The sequence below is a fragment of the Notolepis coatsorum genome (genome assembly GCF_963971535.1).
Source record: "Notolepis coatsorum genome assembly, chromosome: 7".
NCBI classification, from domain to species: Eukaryota; Metazoa; Chordata; class Actinopteri; order Aulopiformes; family Paralepididae; genus Notolepis; species Notolepis coatsorum.
The window spans coordinates 34,856,994-34,879,535 of record NC_140171.1 but is presented as its reverse complement, the minus strand read 5'-3'; the positions used below and the strand labels follow the sequence as shown (position 1 = coordinate 34,879,535).

Genomic DNA, 22,542 nt, shown 5'->3' with positions numbered 1-22,542 from the left:
AGGATCTACACCGGCGCCAGCAGAGCCCCTTTCCGGCTGGATTATTATTATTCTTATTGCTTTGGACCAGGCTGTTTGGAGCGGAGAATAATCGTCTACACCCACTGCTGTGGGACCTGCCCGTGAGGACCATCATTCGAGCCCGTCTCTATTGGAGAGGCTGACCGGCTTTCACCTGTGCGACGCGCATACTGGGATTACAGCGGCTGCCTTTCGTCCGCTGATACAGGGAGTAATACCGCCTCCAGGAGCCTATATTGAGTACCCGCTGACCAGACTTTGCATTCGAACATTTGCTCCCCCTGCTGGCTTACAACCGGTGGAACCCCCCTACCAGTACAATAGATATAATTCCTAATATTCAATGTATATTATGTATCTTTTGCTGTAATAAATACTTAAAGACAGCTTTGTGTGGAAACCGTATCATTGTGGAGGTGTTCTCATCAGATATACTCGTGTACGGTATGGCCAGTATAATGTACATAAGACGGTAGTGGTTTAATGATACCATACTTGATTAATACAGTCAGGGAATTGTACCCCTCAGTTACAATATAAATGTTACAATTAATCACTTTTATTCTTTTAAACTTGGTCTGATTGACCTTCAGCATACAGACAGTGAACAGGCAGGTAGATCCAGTAGCAGAAACGCATTCACATCATTAGTGTGCACAAATCCTGCATTAGGCCTACTTTAGCGGACAAACCCCAAACCAAACAACTTATTTCTCACGTGTTGTTCTACCTCTGATACTCATCGGAGCCCGTATGAGCGCGGAAACTTGATTACGGTTGAGCTAGTAATGCTATAAGCATGGACGCACGCATACTAAAAGAAGGCTCCGATGTGTCGGAGGTAGATAAAAGCGTGATAAATAAATGGAGATGGGCTTGGCTCTACGAAACGGGGTATGATAAGCCTTTTTAGTTCATGGTGTAAAAAACTAAAAGAGCCAGGTGTGTTTTTGCAACGTATGCCACAGGAAATTACAGTATGGCAGTAATGGGAAAAGGGTGCTAGCTCGCCATCAATCAGAAGCTAGCCACAAGACTTGCAGAGTCAGGACGGTAGGCTACAACACAGTGGTCTATAGTCGCAGTCAGGACAGTAGGCTCTACAACACACTAGTGTTGTCAAAAATATCGAAGTATCGATACATATCGATACTGAATATTTAAAATGGTTTCGATACTCATTTCCCGAAATACCGATACCGATCCTTTCTGCAGTATCGGTACCAGCTGGCGAGTGTTCTACCTCAAGTTGTTGACTCACTGTTCAGAGCACGCTTGCCCCTCCGCCTGCTCAGAGTCCAGCCCTCCCCCTCACAGAGCCGTCTTCAGTAAACAAACATTTTAGCTCATTTTCCGCAACTTGTGCTTGTGGATAAAGAAAACAGCAGAAGTGCTGTTTGGAGGTACTTCGGGTTTGAGTAAACAACTAAGGACAAGCTAAAGCTGCCCCAATGCTATTTGCAAGCGGTGTTAGAGCAGTGCCAACGAGGATCTCCATAAAGAAATGAGAGGTTCGTGACAGCTGCTCTTTCAACGTCACTGTGACTGAAGCATTAAACCATTAACTCTAGTTTAATACATGATACGTTGTCTACTGATGGTGCATAATATCAACAGCTGATTCGTTGTAACGTTAGAGCTAGCTACTGCTAGCCGTTAGCTCCGTTAGCTTAGCTGGCCACTTTTACAATTACTGCATGGACGGAGTAACGTTAACGTTTAAACGTTATGTCGAGGTCATACAATACTACAGTCGACATAAGGTTAACGTTACCCCGTTTCCATGAAGTGTTTAAATAGCAGCAATCTTGTTGAAAATGTAACGTTACTAAAATGCTCCGAGCATAGTCTCTCTTGTTATCTTTAAATAAAAATCTATAATGTTACTAACTGTAATACAAACAGTTCAGTTTGTCAGGTACATGCAACACAGATTACAGTGTTTACATCTGTCTGCTTGGGAAAATACCATGTTCTGCATCTGCAATTAAAATGATTGAAGTGAGATGAACAGTTATTTTTAAATATGTGATCTAAAGATAAACAAAGGGTTTTAAAAGTGTTATATTTATCTTCTCTTATAGTATCGGAGAGAAGCTGAGGAGAATCAACCAGCAACAAAAGCTAAATTTGTTTATAAAAAAAAAATATATATATATATATTTTTTTTTGATATCGAAATGGTATCGATACTTTTCAAGGTATCGTATCGAAGTCGAAATTCCAGTATCGTGACAACACTACAACACACTACAGTGGTCTATAGTCACAGTCAGGACAGTAGGCTACAACACAGTGGTAGTCAGTCAGGACAGTAGGCTACAACACAGTGGTCTATAGTCACAGTCAGGACAGTTGGCTCTACAACACACTACAGTGGTCTATAGTCACAGTCAGGACAGTAGGCTCTACAACCACTACAGTGGTCTATAGTCCGTCAGGACAGTAGGCTCTACAACACTGGTCTATAGTCTCAGTCAGGACAGTAGGCTCTACAAACACAGTGGTCTATAGTCGGTCAGGACAGTAGGCTCTACAACAGTGGTCTGTAGTCACAGTCAGGACAGTAGGCTCTACAACAGTGGTCTGTAGTCACAGTCAGGACAGTAGGCTCTACAACAGTGGTCTATAGTCACAGTCAGGACAGTAGGCTCTACAAACACAATGGTCTATAGTCGGTCAGGACAGTAGGCTACAACACAGTCGGGACAGTAGGCTCTACAACACTACAGTGGTCTATAGTCACAGTCAGGACAGTAGGCTCTACAAACACAATGGTCTATAGTCGGTCAGGACAGTAGGCTACAACACAGTCGGGACAGTAGGCTCTACAACACAGTGGTCTCAATTTGGATTTAGTATCACCGGGCGTGCATAAGAACAGAATGAAATCTACTGTATGTACAGTAGCTTTTTTATTATCAGGGTGCCACAATTTTTAAACTAATTTCAAATCTAATTGTTGCTACATGCTAAAAATAGGGAAGAGAAACGAACTGCGCTTCAATATGTCAATAACGTTAAGTTGTGTGGTTTATTATCCCGAATAATAAGATATAAAAAAATTCATACAGAAGTAATTTGCTTGAAACCCCATAGAGGCTTTTGGGAAGTGTCGTTCGGAAAGGTCTGTCTTCTACAAAATGGCCGACGTTCAAATTTTCCAAAATGGTCGACTTTCGCGAACTATACAACACCAAAATGAAAATCTATCTAATAATAACACTAACCTATTGGTAAACTAACGTATTGATGATAATATACATTATAAATGCGGTTGTGACATGGTTATGATGTTTATACTTGAATATGTTTGAAAAATAAAACTATACTTTTGTCAAACAGTCTGGAGAGATTGATTTATGACATGATGTCATTTGTGGTCCGCCGATGGACCGCACGGGTGGAAGAGGTTAAAACGCTAACGCTATTAAAAATATATATACAGTGGAGGTTAAAATAAGAATATGACTTGGCCTGAAAAAAGGATTTTCTTTTTTTGCTTTAAATCCTGGTTTTTGGATGTGTTGAGATTATGTACAAAATAAATCTACATCGTTTTTTTTTCTTTTTTTGGTGAAGTGCCTTTTTTGGTGAAGTGCCTTTTCAACTAAAGCACAGACAATCATAGTGCTGCTTGAAGCTCATAACTCTCCCAGAGTGATGTGGGTAATAAATGTTTCATGTGTTTTGTCTGCAACAATGTTGGAGTCAGTGCGCCCAAACAAACTTAAGCTGCATTTTGTAATGTTTATACAGTTTTATGCGTCACACTTAAAAGAACACGCCAACATTTGGGGAAATTAGTTTTATCGTCTTCTCCAGAGAGAGACAAGAAGATGGATAGTTTCCTCTCTGTCCATTCACTAGATTAGAAGGCTATCTGGCTGCACGTTAGCCTAGCTTAGCACAATGAATGGAAGCGGACATGGCCGGTTAGCCTAGGCATTGTCCAACTAACACGCTCCCAAAGGCTAACCGGCCATGTCCACTTCCATTCATTGTGGTAAGCTAGGCTAACATGCAGCCAGATAGCTTTCTACTGAACGTACAGAGAGGAAACTGGTATCTATCTTATTGTGTCTCTGGAGAAGACTGTAAGCTAATTTCCCCAAATGTTAGCGTGTTCCTTAACTGCCAATCTCAAACTGCCCTCTTTTTCTTTTTATCCTCCAATCTCAGACAGAAGCAACAGCTGTGATTGGGAAAAGAGGGCAGGGTTTGAGAGGTCAAATTTTTTTATGTAACCCCTTTTTTCTGTAGCTGAAGCATCTGATGATTGTGGGCATTGACTGCTACCATGACACTGCTGCTGGGAAGAGGTCCATCGGAGCTTTGGTGGCCAGTCTCAACCAGGGCATGACTAGGTTGGTGTCTACAGTGTAGTGACTCAGGAATAACCTGCATCCATTCTACATTACTGAATCGACGTGCTGAGAGCTACGCTGTGCTGCATATCACTACCCGCCGGTTGGCTTGCAAACGCCGCCGTCTTTTTTTCGTTCCTCCAATCACAACTGTAGCAGCCATTGTGATTGGAGGATGAAGGAAAAGAGGGTGGGGCTTGATATGTTTTTTGCTCAACAGGTGGTTCTCCAAGTGTGTCCTGCAGGACAAAGGACAGGAGATAATTGATGGACTGAAGTTGGCTCTGCAAGGTACGCTTTATTTAATTAAAAAATTTACTAATCAAGGGGAACTATTTTACTTATGTTTCGAGGCAAAAGGAACGCTGCCAGTAAGTCCACCTCCCATGTGCACTCGTATGTAGGGTAGGGGTGGAACGCTTCACAAAACTTCATATATCACGGTTTTGGGGTCACTCTTTTCGATTTGGTACAGTTATATTTCACTACTGGCATCGCGTCTCGTTCTGCCTTCTGAGATATCATTATCTCCAGCACCTACTGTGCCACGGAAACCAAAACACATGCACCCACTTGTACGTGACCACGCCACTCCCCTGCGTGCCCCTATAACAGGCAGGAAGTGGTCACGCCCTCATCCTTCCTCTTCATTTCCAAACGCGGAAGCTGCGCATGTGCACTTGCGAACAGGCGGAATTTTGTTACGAAGCGTAGGGAGAAATTCCGCAATGTTGGGCTTTCGGCAGGAGTACGCCAGCCCCCGGCACCTTCTTGGCACGTCCAGACAGCACGGCGGCGGTCCTATCCTGGGTTTTCCTCGTCGTTTGACAGCGGGCCGATGGACTTTGCGCGGCGTTTGGCATTCGAGCCATGTCGCGCCCAGGTAGGACCTGCGCTGGCAGGCATTGGTACTAGCGTGTTTAACACTTTTGAGTGCCAGCCACGGCATAATTCGTTATTTCATGCCAACCGTTGAGTGCCAGGAACGAGATATGCCATTTTATCGTTATTTTTTTTATTAGCGATTTCCACTCATATTTCATAAATCTTGCCTCACGTTACCACTGGCACTCTCTCTGAGCTCGAATTGGGAAAATACCGCTCCGGATGGTACTGCACCCCATTGGATTAGACTGAAGGAAACGCATGGAGAAAAAAAAGTCCTGTTTTCCACATTTTACTTGTCAGACAAGTAACCGGAGACAATCCAAGTAATCGCCCACCACCAGCACAGCGGAGAATGTGTACCCAGCGTTGGATCAATAAACGCGATCGATATTTGAAATGGCGATCAGGAATTGGAATAATCTTTTTGGAGAACATCTGATCTGAGGTAAGGAATCTATTTTACCAGTCTTGGTATAATCGGAGCTATTTTCACCTATATATCAGCGCGTGCCATATGTGTGTGTCCAGTAGTGTTGTCACGATACTGGAATTTCGACTTCGATACGATACCATGAAAAGTATCGATACTTTTGATACCAAAAAAAAATAAATCTTATTATAATATATATATATTTTTTAACATTTTGCTTTTGTTGCTGGTTGATTCTCCTCAGTTTCTCTCTGGTACTATACGAGAAGATAAATACACTTTTAAAACCCTTTGTTTATCTTTAGATCAGAGAGTGGCTGCTGGAGATTTTAGGTCTACTGAGCGCACCTTTCTAGTTATGACCCGAAAACGGGGGTACTTGAGAGAGAGAGAGGGAGATTTCTCCGGAGCTATGCTCGGAGCATTTATTAACGTTACATTTTCAACAACATTGCTGCTAATTGGACACTTCATGGAGGCGGGGTAACATTGTGTCGAGTTCATGCGTGTACTGGTGTAGGATGGGCTCCGGCTCCGCTCGACCTAACGTTGGAAACGGGGTAGTTGTGTCGAGTTCATGCGTGTACTGGTGTAGGATGGGCTCCGGCTCCGCTCGACCTAACGTTGGAAACGGGGTAGTTGTGTCGAGTTCATGCGTGTACTGGTGTAGGATGGGCTCCGGCTCCGCTCGACCTAACGTTGGAAACGGGGTAGTTGTGTCGAGTTCATGCGTGTACTGGTGTAGGATGGGCTCCGGCTCCGCTCGACCTAACGTTGGAAACGGGGTAGTTGTGTCGAGTTCATGCGTGTACTGGTGTAGGATGGGCTCCGGCTCCGCTCGACCCAACGTTGGAAGAGGGGTAGTTGTGTCGAGTTCATGCGTGTACTGGTGTAGGATGGGCTCCGGCTCCGCTCGACCTAACGTTGGAAACGGGGTAGTTGTGTCGAGTTCATGCGTGTACTGGTGTAGTGGGCTCGGCTTGACGTTACTCCGTTTCCATGAAGTAATAGGTGGCCAGCTAGCTAGCATTAAGCTAACGGAGGAACGACGGCTAACGTTAGCTAATAATAGCGTTGTTTACAAACTGAAGACAGGGCTGCGCTGCCCGGCTGTGAGGGGGAGGAGGCTGCAGCAGCTTGTGTCTGTTGCTCTGAGCGAGGAGGAGGAGGCGGAAGGGCAAGGCTCTGGCAGCGCGTCTGTCTGTCAACAACTTGCGGGAGCAAGCCAGCTGGTATCGATACTGCAGAAAGTATCGGTACTTCGGGAAATGAGTATCGAAGCCGTTTTAAATATTCAGTATCGATATGTATCGATACTTCAATATTTTTGACAACACTAGTGTCCAGGGCACGAAATTAGAGTCCACCCATGGCGGGCATATTTTAGGTTTGGCGACAGAGGTCTGCCCGCCACCTGGTGTGTAGTTCATATCGATACTCTTATTTTGGAAATCCAGTGTGGGTCTCATTTCAGCCCCAAGCGCAGCTCCAGTCATATCGATGGCTCCCGCAGTTAGCAACGTTCGGTTCATATGATACTCTTATTTTGAAAATCCCCTTGTGAGTGAAAGTTGTGAACGCATTTTTGTGTGCGCGCATGCCCGTACTTCTGCTCAGAAAACTGCTGGGTCGGCGTGGGACCACCACTGGCGATCAGAAAATAAGAATCGATTTTTCAGCCCGCTTCTATAGCGTGCATAAGTACACATATACTATCGATAATCTAGCGTTTATTTGAAAACGATTCATAAATAGGCCGAAAAATTACGTGTTTTGTATATTCCAGTAAAGGGCGTTTATCACAGGATCTTTATTTTTTTTTCTGAAACGTTAAAAAAAATAAGCGTTTTTCAAAATGGTATAAAATGGAAATTAACTTATTTTAGAAAAAAAAAATCTGTTTCGACAATGTTGACCGCAAACAAGTTGATAAGCGATGGCCATATTAGACACATAGCCATAATTTAAGATATAGTTTATGCGTTCGCAAATATGAGAGCTCTGTCATTGAAGTGGGTAGTGGCACGCAACGGGGTAAATAGGACACGGAGGCTGGCACTTAAACTGTTAATACTGCTCGTTGTCTCGTGAGACGACCGGGTGATGTATTGGCACGGGGGGGCGGGATATTTGGATAAGCGTGGTCATCATGACTCACTGTTGGATGTTTTTCCAAGTATCCTAGCGGGCGCAGCTGATGCTAATGCTAAGATGTTTGGGGCGCCGTTCCCATGTGCCCCGCCGGGGTTGTCACCACTCTTCCCTCCTCTTAAAGGAAAACTCCATTTTGGGAAATTAGCTTATTTAACATCTTCCCTGGAGTTAGACAAGAAGATGCATGCATTAGGCTTAGGGAACAGTCGCTCCGTTAGAGTAGCTTAGCTTCATCACAGGAAGTGGGGCGGAGTTAGAGCCTACAGTGCCCTACAGTCACGAAATACACTCCAAAACGTTCCTGTAAACATGTTGTGACCTGTGTATTTACCACGTCGAGAAATAAAAAATAATTGAATTCGACAATTACGTTTTCTAAGCAAATATACTCTGAACAATTTTTTGCCTAACCACTCGAGTCTCTGGGCACAGTCAGTGATTTCTACGTGAAGCCGTGTTTGTTTACATTCTCATTCATTCAAAGGATCCGAACCGATTGAAGTTTAATGATACCATGACTTAAAATCCTCTTACCTTGACGATTAAAAGCCTCCCCAATTTAGAAAACAATATTCCAATGGCTGGTCTTGATATACTGCACGCTAACGGAGCTAACCAGCAACCGGACACTCAAGCAGATAACGAGAGCAATGGCTTCCTTTCTGGGGGGTTTCAAAATAGAAGAGCGACGTCTATAGCAGCGGAATACGTTTATTTTGTACATTATCTAACGTTAACACGAACCTAAACTAACGTTATAACTAACCTAAAGTTAATAAACGTATTCCGCTGACCAGCCATTGGAATATTGTTTTCTAAATTGGGGAGGCTTTTAATCGTCAAGGTAAGAGGATTTTAAGTCATGGTATCCATAAACTTCAATCGGTTCGGATCCTTTGAATGAATGAGAATGTAAACAAACACGGCTTCACGTAGAAATCACTGACCGCCCAGAGACTCGAGTGGTTAGGCAAAAAATTGTTCAGAGTATATTTGCTTAGAAAACGTAATTGTCGAAATTCAATTATTTTTGATCTCTCCACGTGGTAAATACACAGGTCACAACATGTTTACAGGAACGTTTTGGAGTGTATTTCGTGACTGTAGGGCACTGTAGGCTCTAACTCCGCCCCACTTCCTGTGATGAAGCTAAGCTACTCTAACGGAGCGACTGTTCCCTAAGCCTAATGCATGCACAGAGACAAAAAAGGTATGCATCTTCTTGTCTAACTCCAGGGAAGATGTTAAATAAGCTAATTTCCCAAAATGTTTGAGTTTTCCTTTAACCGTTTCATTGCTGAAGGTCAATCGGTGTCTGATGTTGGGGGCTTAGCTGAGGCTTATTTACCCATTACGTGGGTGGATGGGCTGACGACGGGGCCCAGGACAGGTGTGCCGTGCTTAGAGGAGCAAGTAGCATCGGTCCTTTGCCCTGGCATGGTTGAGCGGTGTCCAACCCGGAAGCCGACACCCGAGGGCGAGTCGGCCCGGCAGGTGGCTGAGTGGGCTGATGAAGCCTATACCGCCGCGGGACAGAATTTAGCAGCAACCAATAACATTGCTCAATTGGCTGCTTTTCTGTCCAAAATGGTGTCGGTGGTGGGGCCTTAGGGCCAGCCGACGTCAAAAACATCGCACAGGTTTTTGAGGTTATTCAGCTTTTGATCCAGCCGCAAGCTATAACCGCAGGGGGAGGGCTAGGATGCTGTCAACGCTTGTTCACAGGCATCTTTGGTTGGAGCAATCTCCCCTTGTGGAGGAGAGACTTCCCCTCCTCAGGGCTCCCCTCTCCGCAGATGGACTCTTTGGTCTGTGGGGCACGGGCGGTATTTGACCTGGGCTCCACACCGCGCAGCCAGAGGTGAGAGCACGGCCTCGCCAGTGGCTGCGGCGAGGCCCCCGGCCAGCGGCCATGTTTCCCCCGCCTGAGATACCCTGGGCTAGTGTTGTCAAAAATATCGAAGTATCGATACATATCGATACTGAATATTTAAAACGGCTTCAATACTCATTTCCCGAAGTACCGATACTTTCTGCAGTATCGGTACCAGCTGGCTTGCTCCCGCAAGTTGTTGACAGACAGACGCGCTGCCAGAGCCTTGCCTTTCCGCCTCCTCCTCGCTCAGAGCAACAGACGCTGCTGCAGCCTCCTCGTTGGAAACGGGGTAGTTGTGTCGAGTTCATGCGTGTACTGGTGTAGTGGGCTCGGCTTGACGTTACTCCGTTTCCATGAAGTAATAGGTGGCCAGCTAGCTAGCATTAAGCTAACGGAGGAACGACAGCTAACGTTAGCTAATAATAGCGTTGTTTACAAACTGAAGACAGGGCTGCCTGCCCGGCTGTGAGGGGGAGGAGGAAGAGGGAGAGAGAGAGAGAGAGATTTCTCCGGAGCTATGCTATGTAACGTTAATAAATGCTCCGAGCATAGCTCCGGAGAAATCTCTCTCTCTCTCTCTCTCTCTCTCTCTCTCTTCCTCCTCCCCCTCACAGCCGGGCAGGCAGCCCTGTCTTCAGTTTGTAAACAACGCTATTATTAGCTAACGTTAGCTGTCGTTCCTCCGTTAGCTTAATGCTAGCTAGCTGGCCACCTATTACTTCATGGAAACGGAGTAACGTCAAGCCGAGCCCACTACACCAGTACACGCATGAACTCGACACAACTACCCCGTTGCCAACGTTCGGTCGAGCGGAGCCGGAGCCCATCCTACACCAGTACACGCGTAACGTTAATAAATGCTCCGAGCATAGCTCCGGAGAAATCTCTCTCTCTCTCTCTCTCTCTCTCTCTCTCTCTCTCTCTCTCTCTCTCTCTCTCTCTCTCGTCATAACTAGGAAGGTGCGCTCAGTAGACCTAAAATCTCCAGCAGCCACTCTCTCTTTCTCTCTCTCTGATCTAAAGATAAACAAATGGTTTTAAAAGTGTATTTATCTTCTCGTATAGTACCAGAGAGAAGCTGAGGAGAATCAACCAGCAACAAAAGCAAAATTTGTTTAAAAAAAAATATATATATATATATATACTATTATTATTATTTTTTTTTTTTTGGTATTGAAAGTATCGATACTTTTCAAGGTATCGTATCGAAGTCGACATTCCAGTATCGTGACAACACTACCCTGGGCACAAAGAAAAACGCCCTAAAAACCTGTTGCCATCTAGCTCTGTCTAGCACGCTCTCCGGTTACTCTCCCCCCCCCCCCCGCTACACTACGGGACACAGGGCTCTGATTTGTCCCCTTTGGCTGCGGGACGCGTTTTTCCAGTGAAGCGCAAGCGGCCCCACATTTCACTTCTCATGGAGACGGGGGCTGACACCCAGTTGCTAGCTAGGCCTGGGTCTGTCTATGAGAATGCTGTGCTGTCAAGCGGCTCCCACACCACACGTCCTGCGTCTGTATTTGGTGAGCCTGGTGTTGTGTCTGTCGACGGAGCAGGGTTCCCTGTCTCTAAATAAATTGTCAGAGGGGGAACTCTAGGCCCAGGAGGTCGCAGCGTGGGTTCCCCCTGCCCTCGCCAGGCCGGGTATTACAGGAAGACCGGCGGTGGTCAGTCAGGCACGTGTGATTTGGGTGGTAGTAATATCACTACAGGGCTACGGTGTGTAGGGACTCACCCTATCAGGCAGCGTGGGGACCACACACCTTGCATGTCCAGCTGCAGAGCAGGCTGTCTGCAGTTTATGCCGGGAAGATGCTCAGCGGGGGAGCCTGTCACCAGGGGCAGGGCTCTACGCTAACCTTTTTCCCAAGGAGCACATGTGCTCCTAAATGAGAAAATTTAGGAGCGCACAAAGAAATTTAGGAGCACCCAAAAATATTTAGGAGCACAGTGAAACATTTTCAAGTAACTGAGTTTATTTTTATTTTTTCAAAAATAAATGTATATTTGTACTGTGTGCATGTGGGAACGGGACACACATCTGTGCAATAGCACATACCACCAAGTCACTGGCCCACTGTGCGTGTGTGTATCTGCGTGTGCAAATGGGAATGGGACACAGACATTTGAACTATTAATTAAGTGATTAATGCCTACTAGGGGTGGACGGTATGGTCTAAAATTTATATCACGGTATAATTTGAAGCATAGACGGTAACGGTATATATCACGGTATCAGTGTTTCCGTTAGAATGACATCCTCAAGGCATGTAGATTTATAATATTTTAACTTAAAACTAGGCTACTTTTGCGTATAAAGTCATTATATTCCAAATAAAATAAGTCCCCAGTCCGTGCTGCTCCCATTGCAAACAGCCGGGCTGGATGCTGGATTTTGCTAGAAGCATATGTAGCTGCAGAGCCGCAGAGCCAGCGGCGCTTTCAGGTCTGGTCACAGCTTTCAGCCGTTGGGTGGGGGGGCGCTGTTGAGCGGACCTGACCTGAAAGCGCCGCTGGCTCTGCGGCTCTGCAGCTGCATGCTATTCGCAAATCCACTGCTGCAGCCGTCCTCCCGGCTCCCTCTGCAGCCGTCGTTATCATAACACTACACGCATATCATAATGTTTACAGCAAACTGTAGTTGATCACCAGGTATGTTTTATTAACGTAGAATAATTCATATAAGAAAAACGATAGGGACATCTCTTACCTTTCTCCACTGGTTAAAAATGCCAGGAACTGAAATTGAAACTTGCTGTGCGCCGCGGTGATATGTGTTTATTATGAAATGACAATTGCGTGTTGACACGCCCACTGCGCGAAGCCTCCTAAATAACTTTTTCCAGTTTGCACATATCTATTATCTATGACTAATTCTATCTTTTTAGGGGCAAATGTGATTGAAATAGTCGCGCTGTGGTTACATGACGTCATTGCTATTTTAGAGCTGCTCTACCGGTTACACGGTATAGTCAAAATCCATACCGTAGAGCAAATTTATACCGTTTATACCGTCCACCCCTAATGCCTACTGTGGCAAAGTTGTAGCCAACAACTAGGCCTAATAAGAAAGGCAGTGACATTGAACAAAAAGGAGACACTGGCATTACCACCATGGCCATCAGTAGAGGGGGGAGCTAGTGTTGCTCTTCTAGAAAAATTATCTTTTCAGGGTTGCCTATTGAAATACTGTACACCTCCAGTACAGAAACATCGTTTTGCGTGTTTGCCAATTACTTCACACTGCTTGCACTCTGGCCGTCCGGCGCTGCAGCTGGACCCTATTGCCCACCTCTGCTGTTGACAACGCTAGCCAAGTTAGCTGTACACCCATACACAGTGGGCCAGTTACTTTGGTGTAGGGGTGTAACAATGCATCGCAATGCATCGATCCTAAGGGGAAAATTCAACTGCATCGATTTGAAAATGTTAGAATCTATTATTGCAATTTTAATGTGTACACGTTATGTTATTGTCATGCATCGATCCTAAGGGGAAAATTCAACTGCATCGATTTGAAAATGTTAGAATCTATTATTGCAATTTTAATGTGTACACGTTATGTTATTGTCATGTCCGTTACAGCCAACACAACGACATACGCTACTGCATCAACGTTATGATTAACGAAGCAAGGCATTAGTTTTGTTGCATTAACGTTATATTACTTTACATTAACTTAATGTTACTTGTGTCTCCTAAAACGCTCGCATATCACAATGGCGGACTGGAAGTAAAAGAGAAAATGAGCTTCCGATTGGTAATTTCCTCTTCTTTTTTTTACCAGTCACATCACTCTACTGTGATTGGACCGTTGGCTTGAGTGCAATGTGGGACTTGTAGTTTTTGAACGATTATAGCGGAGAAAAAAGCACGATTGAGGCTGTAATCTTGAGTCGCACACCGTGCGAGTAATTGATTTTTCCGTTTCGCATACACATATTTCTAGGGGCATATGCGAGCAATATGGTCGCACTGTAGAGCCCTAACCAGGGGTGATGGCCGCTCTCCCCGTATCAGGCCGGCCCTTTCTATCGGGGTCCCCCCTTGGGTGCGATTGCCTCGTTGGTAGAGTCGGGGTGCGATATCCCGGCTCCGCGAGACGAGTCGGGGTGCGATATCCCGGTTGGCGAGTCCATGGTTGGCAACTCACAGCGGGAGGGACCAGGCCACCTATCTACGGTTCCTGGTGGCGTGTATACTTTCCGCAACGGAGCTCGGTTTCCGGGTTCCTCTGATTGGCCGCGACCCCCACGTGACCCGCCCCCCTTATCGCTTTCGCTGCTTCCCCCGGCCGCGGCGCACACATCCTTTCGGGGGGGATCCGGACACCGGTTGGGACAGAGCCCTGGGGACTACAGGTATTCACGTCTTGGTCGACGGGAAGGGGAGAGAGGCGTGCTCCTCAACAGACACGTCTACCTCGAGTGAGCCTCACGTTGTACCTCACTGCAAGCGTCAATAAACTGTTCACTGTTCAGTAGCCTATGTTGTCTGTGTTTCACGAATGTTTCACGAATGCGTGCTTGCCGAATCCCAAACAATATTCATGCTGCAAAGTCATCCTCTAAAGATAGACATTTAGACTAGAGGCAGGCTATATGCTATAAAGAATAGACTACTAAAAAAATGCATTAAAACTTTTTTATTTATTTTTTTCGGTTACCGCAGCGGTTTGAATAGCTTTGCAAATTTGTGCGGTAAGGAAAAATCAATACCGCGGCAGCCCTATGCGGGTGCGCTTTGGGATTATCATCACGTATGGTTACAGGAGTGCCATATGTCGAGGTGGATGGAGAGAACGCTGAGGATGGGGCTTGTGTTACAGTTTGCACAACCCCACCCTCCGTTTTTGGGTTTGGTACAGACCCTTTTGTCAGGGTCCGCAGCAGTGAGTCCTGGCCGACGAGATCCAATCTGTTGGCGAAGCAGGCCATCGTCGTGGTCCCAAGGGAGGACTCGATGTGTGGTGTTTACTCCCGGTATTTTCTGGTGCCCAAGAAATCGGGAGGTGTCAGACCTATACTGGACCGGTCTGCGTTCAATCGGCTGATTGTGGCGAGAAGGTGGAGACTGGTTCACCTCCATAGACCTGAAGGATGCGTATTTTCACATCCTGATCTTCCCCCCCCTCACAGGAAATTCCTACGCTTCCTGTTTCAGGGCATAGCGTACGAGTACCAGAGGCTGCCGTTCGGCTACTGTCTGGCTCCTCGCACATTCACCAAGTGCGTGGAGACCGCGCTGGGACCTCTGCGTCGTCAGGGGATACGAATTTTATTCTACCTCGATGACATTCTGGTCCTCAGGCTGGTGGTGGAATTCCTCACCAGTCTGGGTTTTGCTGTGAACTGGAAGAAGAGTACTCCTCTTCCCAGTCAACAGGTGGAGTACTTTGGCTTGGTTCTAAGCTCAAGGCCCATGAGGGCAACCCTCTCAGAGTGGCGGCGAGAGGATATTCTCCGTGCGCTCAGGAGGTTCCGTCCTGATGGCATCTGCTCACTCTGTGGTCCCTCTTGGCCTCCTCTTCATGAGGAGGATACAGAGGTGGTTTTTCAGTATGAAAATAGACCCGGTGAGAGACAAGTGGAAGCGGCTGAAGGTTCCCGTGTCTGTACTGAGGGATCTCGACCACTGGGGGGGGGCCTCGGGCCCTCTCCAGCGGGGTCCCCATGGGCAGCAGGCTATCGCACGTCACGGTCTTCACCGACTCCTCCCTCACGCGATGGGGGGAGGGGGGGACACACGTGTTGGGCCAACGCAGTAAGGGGCACAGCTGGCAGGACCATGCTGCCCGGTCTGCACTACATATCAATGTGTTGGAATTGAAGGCAGTCCTTCTGGTCCTCAAGCGGCCCACCACCTGTGGTGGGCGAGCATGTTTTGATCAGGGCGGACAACACGACATCAGCGTTGTATATCAACAGACGTGGAGGAGTACGCTCCCCCCGTCTGCACCGGGCGGCGGTCAAGCTCTGGCTATGGTCGTCTCTCAATCTGCACCGCCTGAGGGCTCTCCACATCCCCGGCAGGGAGAATGTGGGTGCAGATGTGATGTCGCGGACCGGTCTGGGAGGCCACGGTGGACCTGTTTGCGAGCAGACAGTCCCACCAGTGCCCCTTGTGGTTCTCGGTCAGTCGGAAGGACTACCCCTCTCTGGGGGTGGATGCCTTCTCAATGTACCCGTGGCCGCCCGGGATTCTGTACGCGTTCCCCCCCCCATACACCTGATAGCTCAGCTGTTGGAGCGGGTACGTCAGGAGCGCAGGACTTTGATCCTGATCGCGCCGGACCGGGGCACGGCTGTGTGGTTCCCGGTCCTGATTCAGCTCTTGGAGGCCCCGCTATGGCCTGTTCCGTGGTCACTGCGGGCCCTCTCAGGCACACGGGACGCTGTTTCTGCGTCCTGTTCTGGGGCAGCCATTGATGGTTTGGCTGCTGAAAGGGTGAATCTGGAGGGGATGTGTCTTAACCCTACTGTGGTTAACACCATCCGGAACGCGCGCTCCGTCCACTACCGCGGTTTACGCTGGGAAGTGGCGTATGTTTCAGGAGTGGTGTGAGGTTGGGGGCCTGGACCCAGTGTCTTGCCCCCTGGGCTCTGTTCTTTCCTTCCTCCAGTCTATCCTGAATAGGCTGTCGGCCTCGATAGTGAGGGTATATGCCGCGGCTATATCCTCTTGTCACGTGGGCTTTGAGGGCGGTATGCTGTTCAGCCACTCATGAAACATTTCCTGCTCGGCATCTCAAGCCTGTGGAACGTTCGGTCTCCGAGTTGGGACCTCCAACTGGTCCTGGGCCGGTTGTCGGAGGCCCCGTTTGAGCCTCTTGAGCAGGCGCCATTGGATCGGCTGTCTTTTAAGACTGCGTTCCTTTTGGCCATCACCTCCGCTAAGCGCGTGGGTGAGCTGTGTGCTCTCTCGGTGCAGCCTGAGTGCCTGTCTATTCGGGCCAATAGCGGTGCGACTCTGAGGCCTAATCCGGTCTTCGTGGCAGGATCTCAGGGCTTCCCATCAACTGTTTGTTACGGTGGCCCTTATGTGGTTCGCCACTTGGGCGCCCGCCCATGAGCATTTTCACCCAGTTAGCTATATTAATCAGGACCGCAGAAATAAACCAACATTTTACTTAATTTATTTATTTTGTTCCCAGATGCTCTGAAAGACTACCTCAAGTACAACAACACTCTGCCGTCACGCATCATAGTGTACAGAGACGGAGTGGGGGACGGCATGTTGCAGAGTGTCGTCAACTACGAGGTCCCCCAGATCCTGGACTCCATCAAGACCATGGGGAGCGACTATAAGTATGTCTGGAAGGAGAGCAAAATCTGACCTGTTTTACTACAACATTGTAAATGGATCCAAGTTTATTTCCTATTGCAGTTGCCTTGAGGCCCCGAGGTCAACAGTGGGGTTTTGACATTAGTTTAGGCATGATGACTAATAAATAGGGATGGCACGACACCACTTTTTCATGTCCGATAGCGATACCAATATCACAGCCTTGAGTATCGGCTGATACCGATCCTACCCCCCTCTTAACCTCTTTAGCCGGACCGCAAATGACATCACGTCATAAATCAAGCTCTGCAGACTGTCTGACAAAATTATCATCTCTTTTGTCAAACGTATTAAAGTATAAACATAAGCATGTCGCAACAGCAGTTATAATGTATATTATCATCAATACGTTAGTTTACCAATAGGTTAAAGTGTTATTAGATAGATTTTCGTTTTTGTTTTGTGATCGCGAAAGTCCGCCATTTTAAAAAATGTACCGTCGGTAATTGTAGTTTTATTCAAAAATGCACTTCTCAGAGGCCTCTAGGTCAAAAAGAGCAAATGGGTTCTGTATGCATTTTTTAAATATCTCTTATTACTCTGGATAATATACCACTGAACGTTATTGGCATATATTGCAGTTAGTTTGTTGCTAAATGCTCAAAATAGGGGAGACAATCGGATTTAAAATCAGTTTCAAAATGGTGGCACTCTGGCAAGAATAAGAAACCCACTGTAAATACAGTAGATTTCATTATATGTTCTTATGCGCAGCACGCCTGGTGATACTAAATCTAAATTGAACGATCATTCATAAGCTTGCTATTCTATAATAATATTTGTTTTTTGTACACGTGATCTCAAGAAGGTACTGAACGAGCTCAGTGGCAGTATTTCATCGCTGGACATTTTTAGCATGGTGTTGTTCACTGTCAAAGATGCAAAGAAAAATCATAATTCATATTCTCTTTCATCGCAATTTAAGGGTGCTTTCACACCAGAGCTGTTTGGTCCGGACTATCGGACCAGAGTTCGTTTTCTCGGATAGTCCGCTGTTTTTGGGTTGGTGTGAATGCTCAGTCGAACTCTGGTGCGGACCAAACACGCAAACTCTGGTCCACCTGAAAACGTAGGTCTCTGTTCACTTCATCGGACCAAACGCGGACCAAATATAGGAAGTGACCTGAAACTGCATCTTGGGTAGAAGGAAACGAAACACAAACACAAAACACAGCGGCGCGCATTCACTGCAAAACAAGCACGCTGTAAACATGTCTCGTCAACAGACGTGGGCGAATGACGAGGTGAAAGCCCTGATAGAAATATGGACAGAAGACTAAATTAAACAGCTACTTGTGGGCACTCGTAAAAACATTGCGGTGTACAAGTTGTTTAAACAATGGATCAATGCCACGTCAAAAAAACTGAGTCAGCAATATATTAATAAATAAGCAGAGAATTCAATTAGATGTCCATACCATTTGTGTTTTTAATTAGCATAGCCTAAATAAATATTTATTCAAGAAGTTAAATACTGAATTAACGACACATATTTATTAACAGGCTGAAAGTTAAAACGAATAACAGGCTGAAAAAACAATTATACTATTTAATAGGCTAAACACAGTGCGTAAAATATAGGCTAAGTGGTGCGTAAAAGGCAACTTTGGCTATCACCTTCTAAAACTATTGAATAGGCTAAACTTAGTTTTGGATTCACGTTTCTTTGGTTTGCGGTGGTGCGGCTGCGGGCCAATGTTCCGAGACATATTACGTTTTATTTGTTAGGCTATTTGAATACACTGTTAGCTCTAAATGGTGGATTCAAATAGCCTAACAATTACAAATATGTGGGTGTGTCTCGGAGCATTGGCTTGCAGTTGCATTGTTGCAGACTAGGGAGATGTGAATTAAAGAAGTTAAAACGAATAACAGGCTGAAAAAACAATTAGCCTATTTAAAGTCTGTGACTTGCTTCGAAAAAGTAGGAGTTCGGGGGACGAGAAAGACGAGTTCCCTTGGTATGATGACCTGGCTGGATGTTATACTTGGCACAAGACCCACATCCAGCCCGAAACATATCGTTGATTCTTTCGAAGATGAGATCCATCAGATGGCATCACCAGCACCGCCACCGACTGAAAATTGTGACGCCTCCGCTGATCTGGAGTCTGTATTTCTGTGTGTCTAGTACAATGTTTCTCTCTTCACTTCACGCCAGAGCTCTTTAGCCCTGCACCAGATGGAAACATTAACCCAGGCAAACTTGTAGTCCAGAGGGCTCGCAGTCACGCGCACACATTTCCACTCTCTATTGTGTCCAATAGACGAGCGCCCTTTTCGACCGTATGACATTGTTCAGAATGTTTGGTGCACTTGATGTGAATGCAGACCGAACCAAATGAAGAATGCAACAATGTTGCAACTTCACCCCCCCGAATCGAGTCCGGCAAAACTATATGTGAAAGTGCCCTAAGCAAGCCTAGTAATAGACACAATATTTCTGACACTGGGAATACATTCACTGAGGTCCATAGATGTCCCAAGATACCTGCAAATGGACCTTGTAGAAGTGGAGTAATATTCCATTTACTTAGGTATGTGTTTTAGGCGGATTTTCAGAAAATAGGGCTCCGGGCTTATGAGGTTAAAAACAAAATCCTGTGGTTAACCTAAAAACATCATGCTAAAACTGAAACAAATCCTACTCAACTAAAATAATGTTCTGTATTATAGCTATGGAATCCTCTGTATTTGTGAGTATTTATTGTTAGCTCGGTAGCTCCACCATTATCCGCTCCTAGTCTACTCTGCGTACCTGCTAGGGCTGCACGATTTTGGGAAATAATCTAATTGCGATTTTTCTGACAGATATTGCGATTACATTTGTGATTATAATTCATTTAAGCAGTCCCACAGGTTTATTGTAAAATGCGGCTTGCATCTGGCCTACACGGTGGGTCTGTTCGGGACGCGTCTATTCGAAGTCAAGTCAAGAGTTTTATTTGTCACGGCATACAAGTATACAATGAAATGCGGGTGGTCTTGCCCGCAACGATGTGCAATACAGTAGTACAACATATAATAGAGAATCCAATAAAAACAACATTGTGCAATAAACAGGTTTTTAGTGGGACATCTCGGTATCTGTACATACCGTAGTTATTTACAGAGCATGTAGGACATGCTAGGTCCTTTGGTAGTGCAATACACTGTATCTAAAACCCCTTACCTCCCTCTCCCAAACCGTTCCTACAACAATAACAACAACTTGCAAAGGAGATATTGTATCTCAATGGGTCTTCCTGGTTAAATAAATTTATAAAAAAAAAGAAATGTGGGATTTTTTTTTATTAGCAATTTGCTAATTGCATCATTTAAAATCGATTAATCGTTCAGCCCTAGTACCTGCCTGTGACCCCAGTACGGTGGCCTGTACTGTGGCACGCATACACAGGCTGTTTTGCCTTTTTCTTCTTTGAGCTTAAAATAACTCCACACAGCTGACATGACTGCGGCGCTCACGTTTAGCTAACTCTAACGTTGTTGTCGCGTTAGTACTGTTGGCGTGATGGCACGCTTTACGACATGTATCTGATAGGAAAATATTTCCTGTTTTTCCCGATATCCGACCCCGTGAATTTGACCAGTAGTATCGGACCGGTGCCATCCCTACTAATAAATATGAGCAAAATGCCATCCCTATTAATAAATATGAGGAAAAAATCAGTGAAAGGGTCCATGAGTGTGGGGGGATTAAAGCCTGTGGAAGAGGAGTGGGCTAGTCTCCGGTTCAGAGATCATGAATGTGGAAGAGGAGTGGGCTAGTCTCCGGTTCAGAGGTCATGAATGTGGAAGAGGAGTGGGCTGTCTCTGGTTCAGAGATCATGAATGAGAAGGGGGAGTTGGGTTTGAGAGTTCAGCATGGTCATGGTATTATGGAAGACTTCCTGCGCATGCTAGGGCAAACGGCCCATGGCATGGATGGGGTTTGAGAGGTCCCTGATATGGGGTTGTGTCTGCTGCCTTTGGTTTTCTGGTAATCCACAATGAGCTCTTTGGTCTTCTGAGGATGTTGAGGGTCAGGTTGTTTGCACACCATGCTGCCAGGTGCTGGACCTCCTCCCTGTTGGCCGATTTCATCATTGTCACTGATCAGACCTACCACCCGTGGTAAATAAACATCCAAACTGTTCTCTAGGAATGCGGTTTCTGCTCCACTCAACCGCATATAGATGGTTGCGTTATTATCACGATACAGTATTTCATGAAATATTAACGTCATGGACCTTTCCAGAATAGTTGTTTTTAATATATGGTTATAAAACTGATATAAAGGTAATTTCACTGAACCCCAATTCCATCTTTGGCAGCAAAAATCTAAATCAATAAAGGGTTTTTATAGGCAGTGTGCACTATGATATTTCATATTAAATTGCTTATGGGGAGCCGCAGTTTAGTCTGCAGTCACCTTTACCTGGTCTCCTTCTCAGGCCCAAACTAACTGTGGTGGTAGTGAAGAAACGCATCAGCTCCAGGTTCTTCGCTCAAATCGATGGCAAGCTGAGCAACCCTCCCCCTGGGACCCTCATCGACACAGAGGTCACCCGTCCAGAGTGGTACGTTCACTAAATGAGGATGTTAGTTTGCAACATCCCCTTATGTGGAATGGAAGTATTGATAGCTGTTGCAATCTGAAATTCCCAGGTATGACTTCTTCATTGTGAGCCAGGCCGTGCGCTTTGGATGCGTTGCCCCAACCCACTACAATGTGGTGTATGACAGCAGTAGTCTGAAGCCTGACCACATGCAGCGGCTAACTTACAAGCTCTGCCACATGTATTACAACTGGCAGGTAAGCTGGCTTGTCTTGAATTTCCTCTAGCCAGGCTGTCCTTAATTTGTTTATAAATGGCCCACCAAAATTTTATGAGACCTCTGATTTAAATGTTAATGGTGTGTAGTTAATGTAGTCTTACTTTGTCTTTCAGGGGATCATCCGAGTGCCTGCACCCTGCCAGTATGCCCATAAGCTGGCCTTCCTGGTGGGGCAGAGCATACACAGACAGCCCAGCATTCACCTGGATGATTTCCTATTCTACCTTTAGCAGCAACGCTAAAGCGCTTTTACACATGTTTTGTTTGTTTCTGTTCAGAAACAGAAAGTACAAAAAAAAGTGGCTGTGGTTGAACAGTTCTGGCTCTGCTAGTTTTTTTTTTTATATCTTTTGGCGCTTTTTTGGTGGACAAACCACCATGCACGCACACATGCACAGTGACTCGCGACTGGAGACTAGCTCTGCTAGCACACATAGCCTACTGTGTACAGACGGTTTCAAACTGACCTGTCCACTGTCTGATTTTTTTTTTTAATCTACTTTTTCTCCCATTTTCTATATTTTCTCCCATCCCAATTTCGTATCATCCAATTCAACCCTCCCCTGTCACGAATGCTGTTTCTTGCCTCCCACAAGCCGGCTGCAATGTGGACTAAGTCATACATAGCACAAGTCCCCTCC

General features: G+C 46.0%; 1 protein-coding gene across 1 annotated transcript in view; it reads left to right on the top strand.

Moving 5' to 3' along the window:
• LOC311231618 (piwi-like protein 1) overlaps window positions 1-22,131 on the top strand; it is a gene marked incomplete at both ends in the record, with an annotated part of 48,435 nt that extends 26,304 nt beyond the window's left edge. The window contains 6 exons of the mRNA XM_084318246.1: window positions 4,285-4,388; window positions 4,609-4,679; window positions 16,893-17,046; window positions 21,517-21,642; window positions 21,731-21,878; window positions 22,015-22,131. Coding sequence (XP_084174372.1) covers window positions 4,285-4,388; window positions 4,609-4,679; window positions 16,893-17,046; window positions 21,517-21,642; window positions 21,731-21,878; window positions 22,015-22,131 — 720 coding nt within the window. The remainder of the gene's footprint in view (window positions 1-4,284; window positions 4,389-4,608; window positions 4,680-16,892; window positions 17,047-21,516; window positions 21,643-21,730; window positions 21,879-22,014) is intronic.
• Window positions 22,132-22,542: the final 411 nt, after the last annotated feature.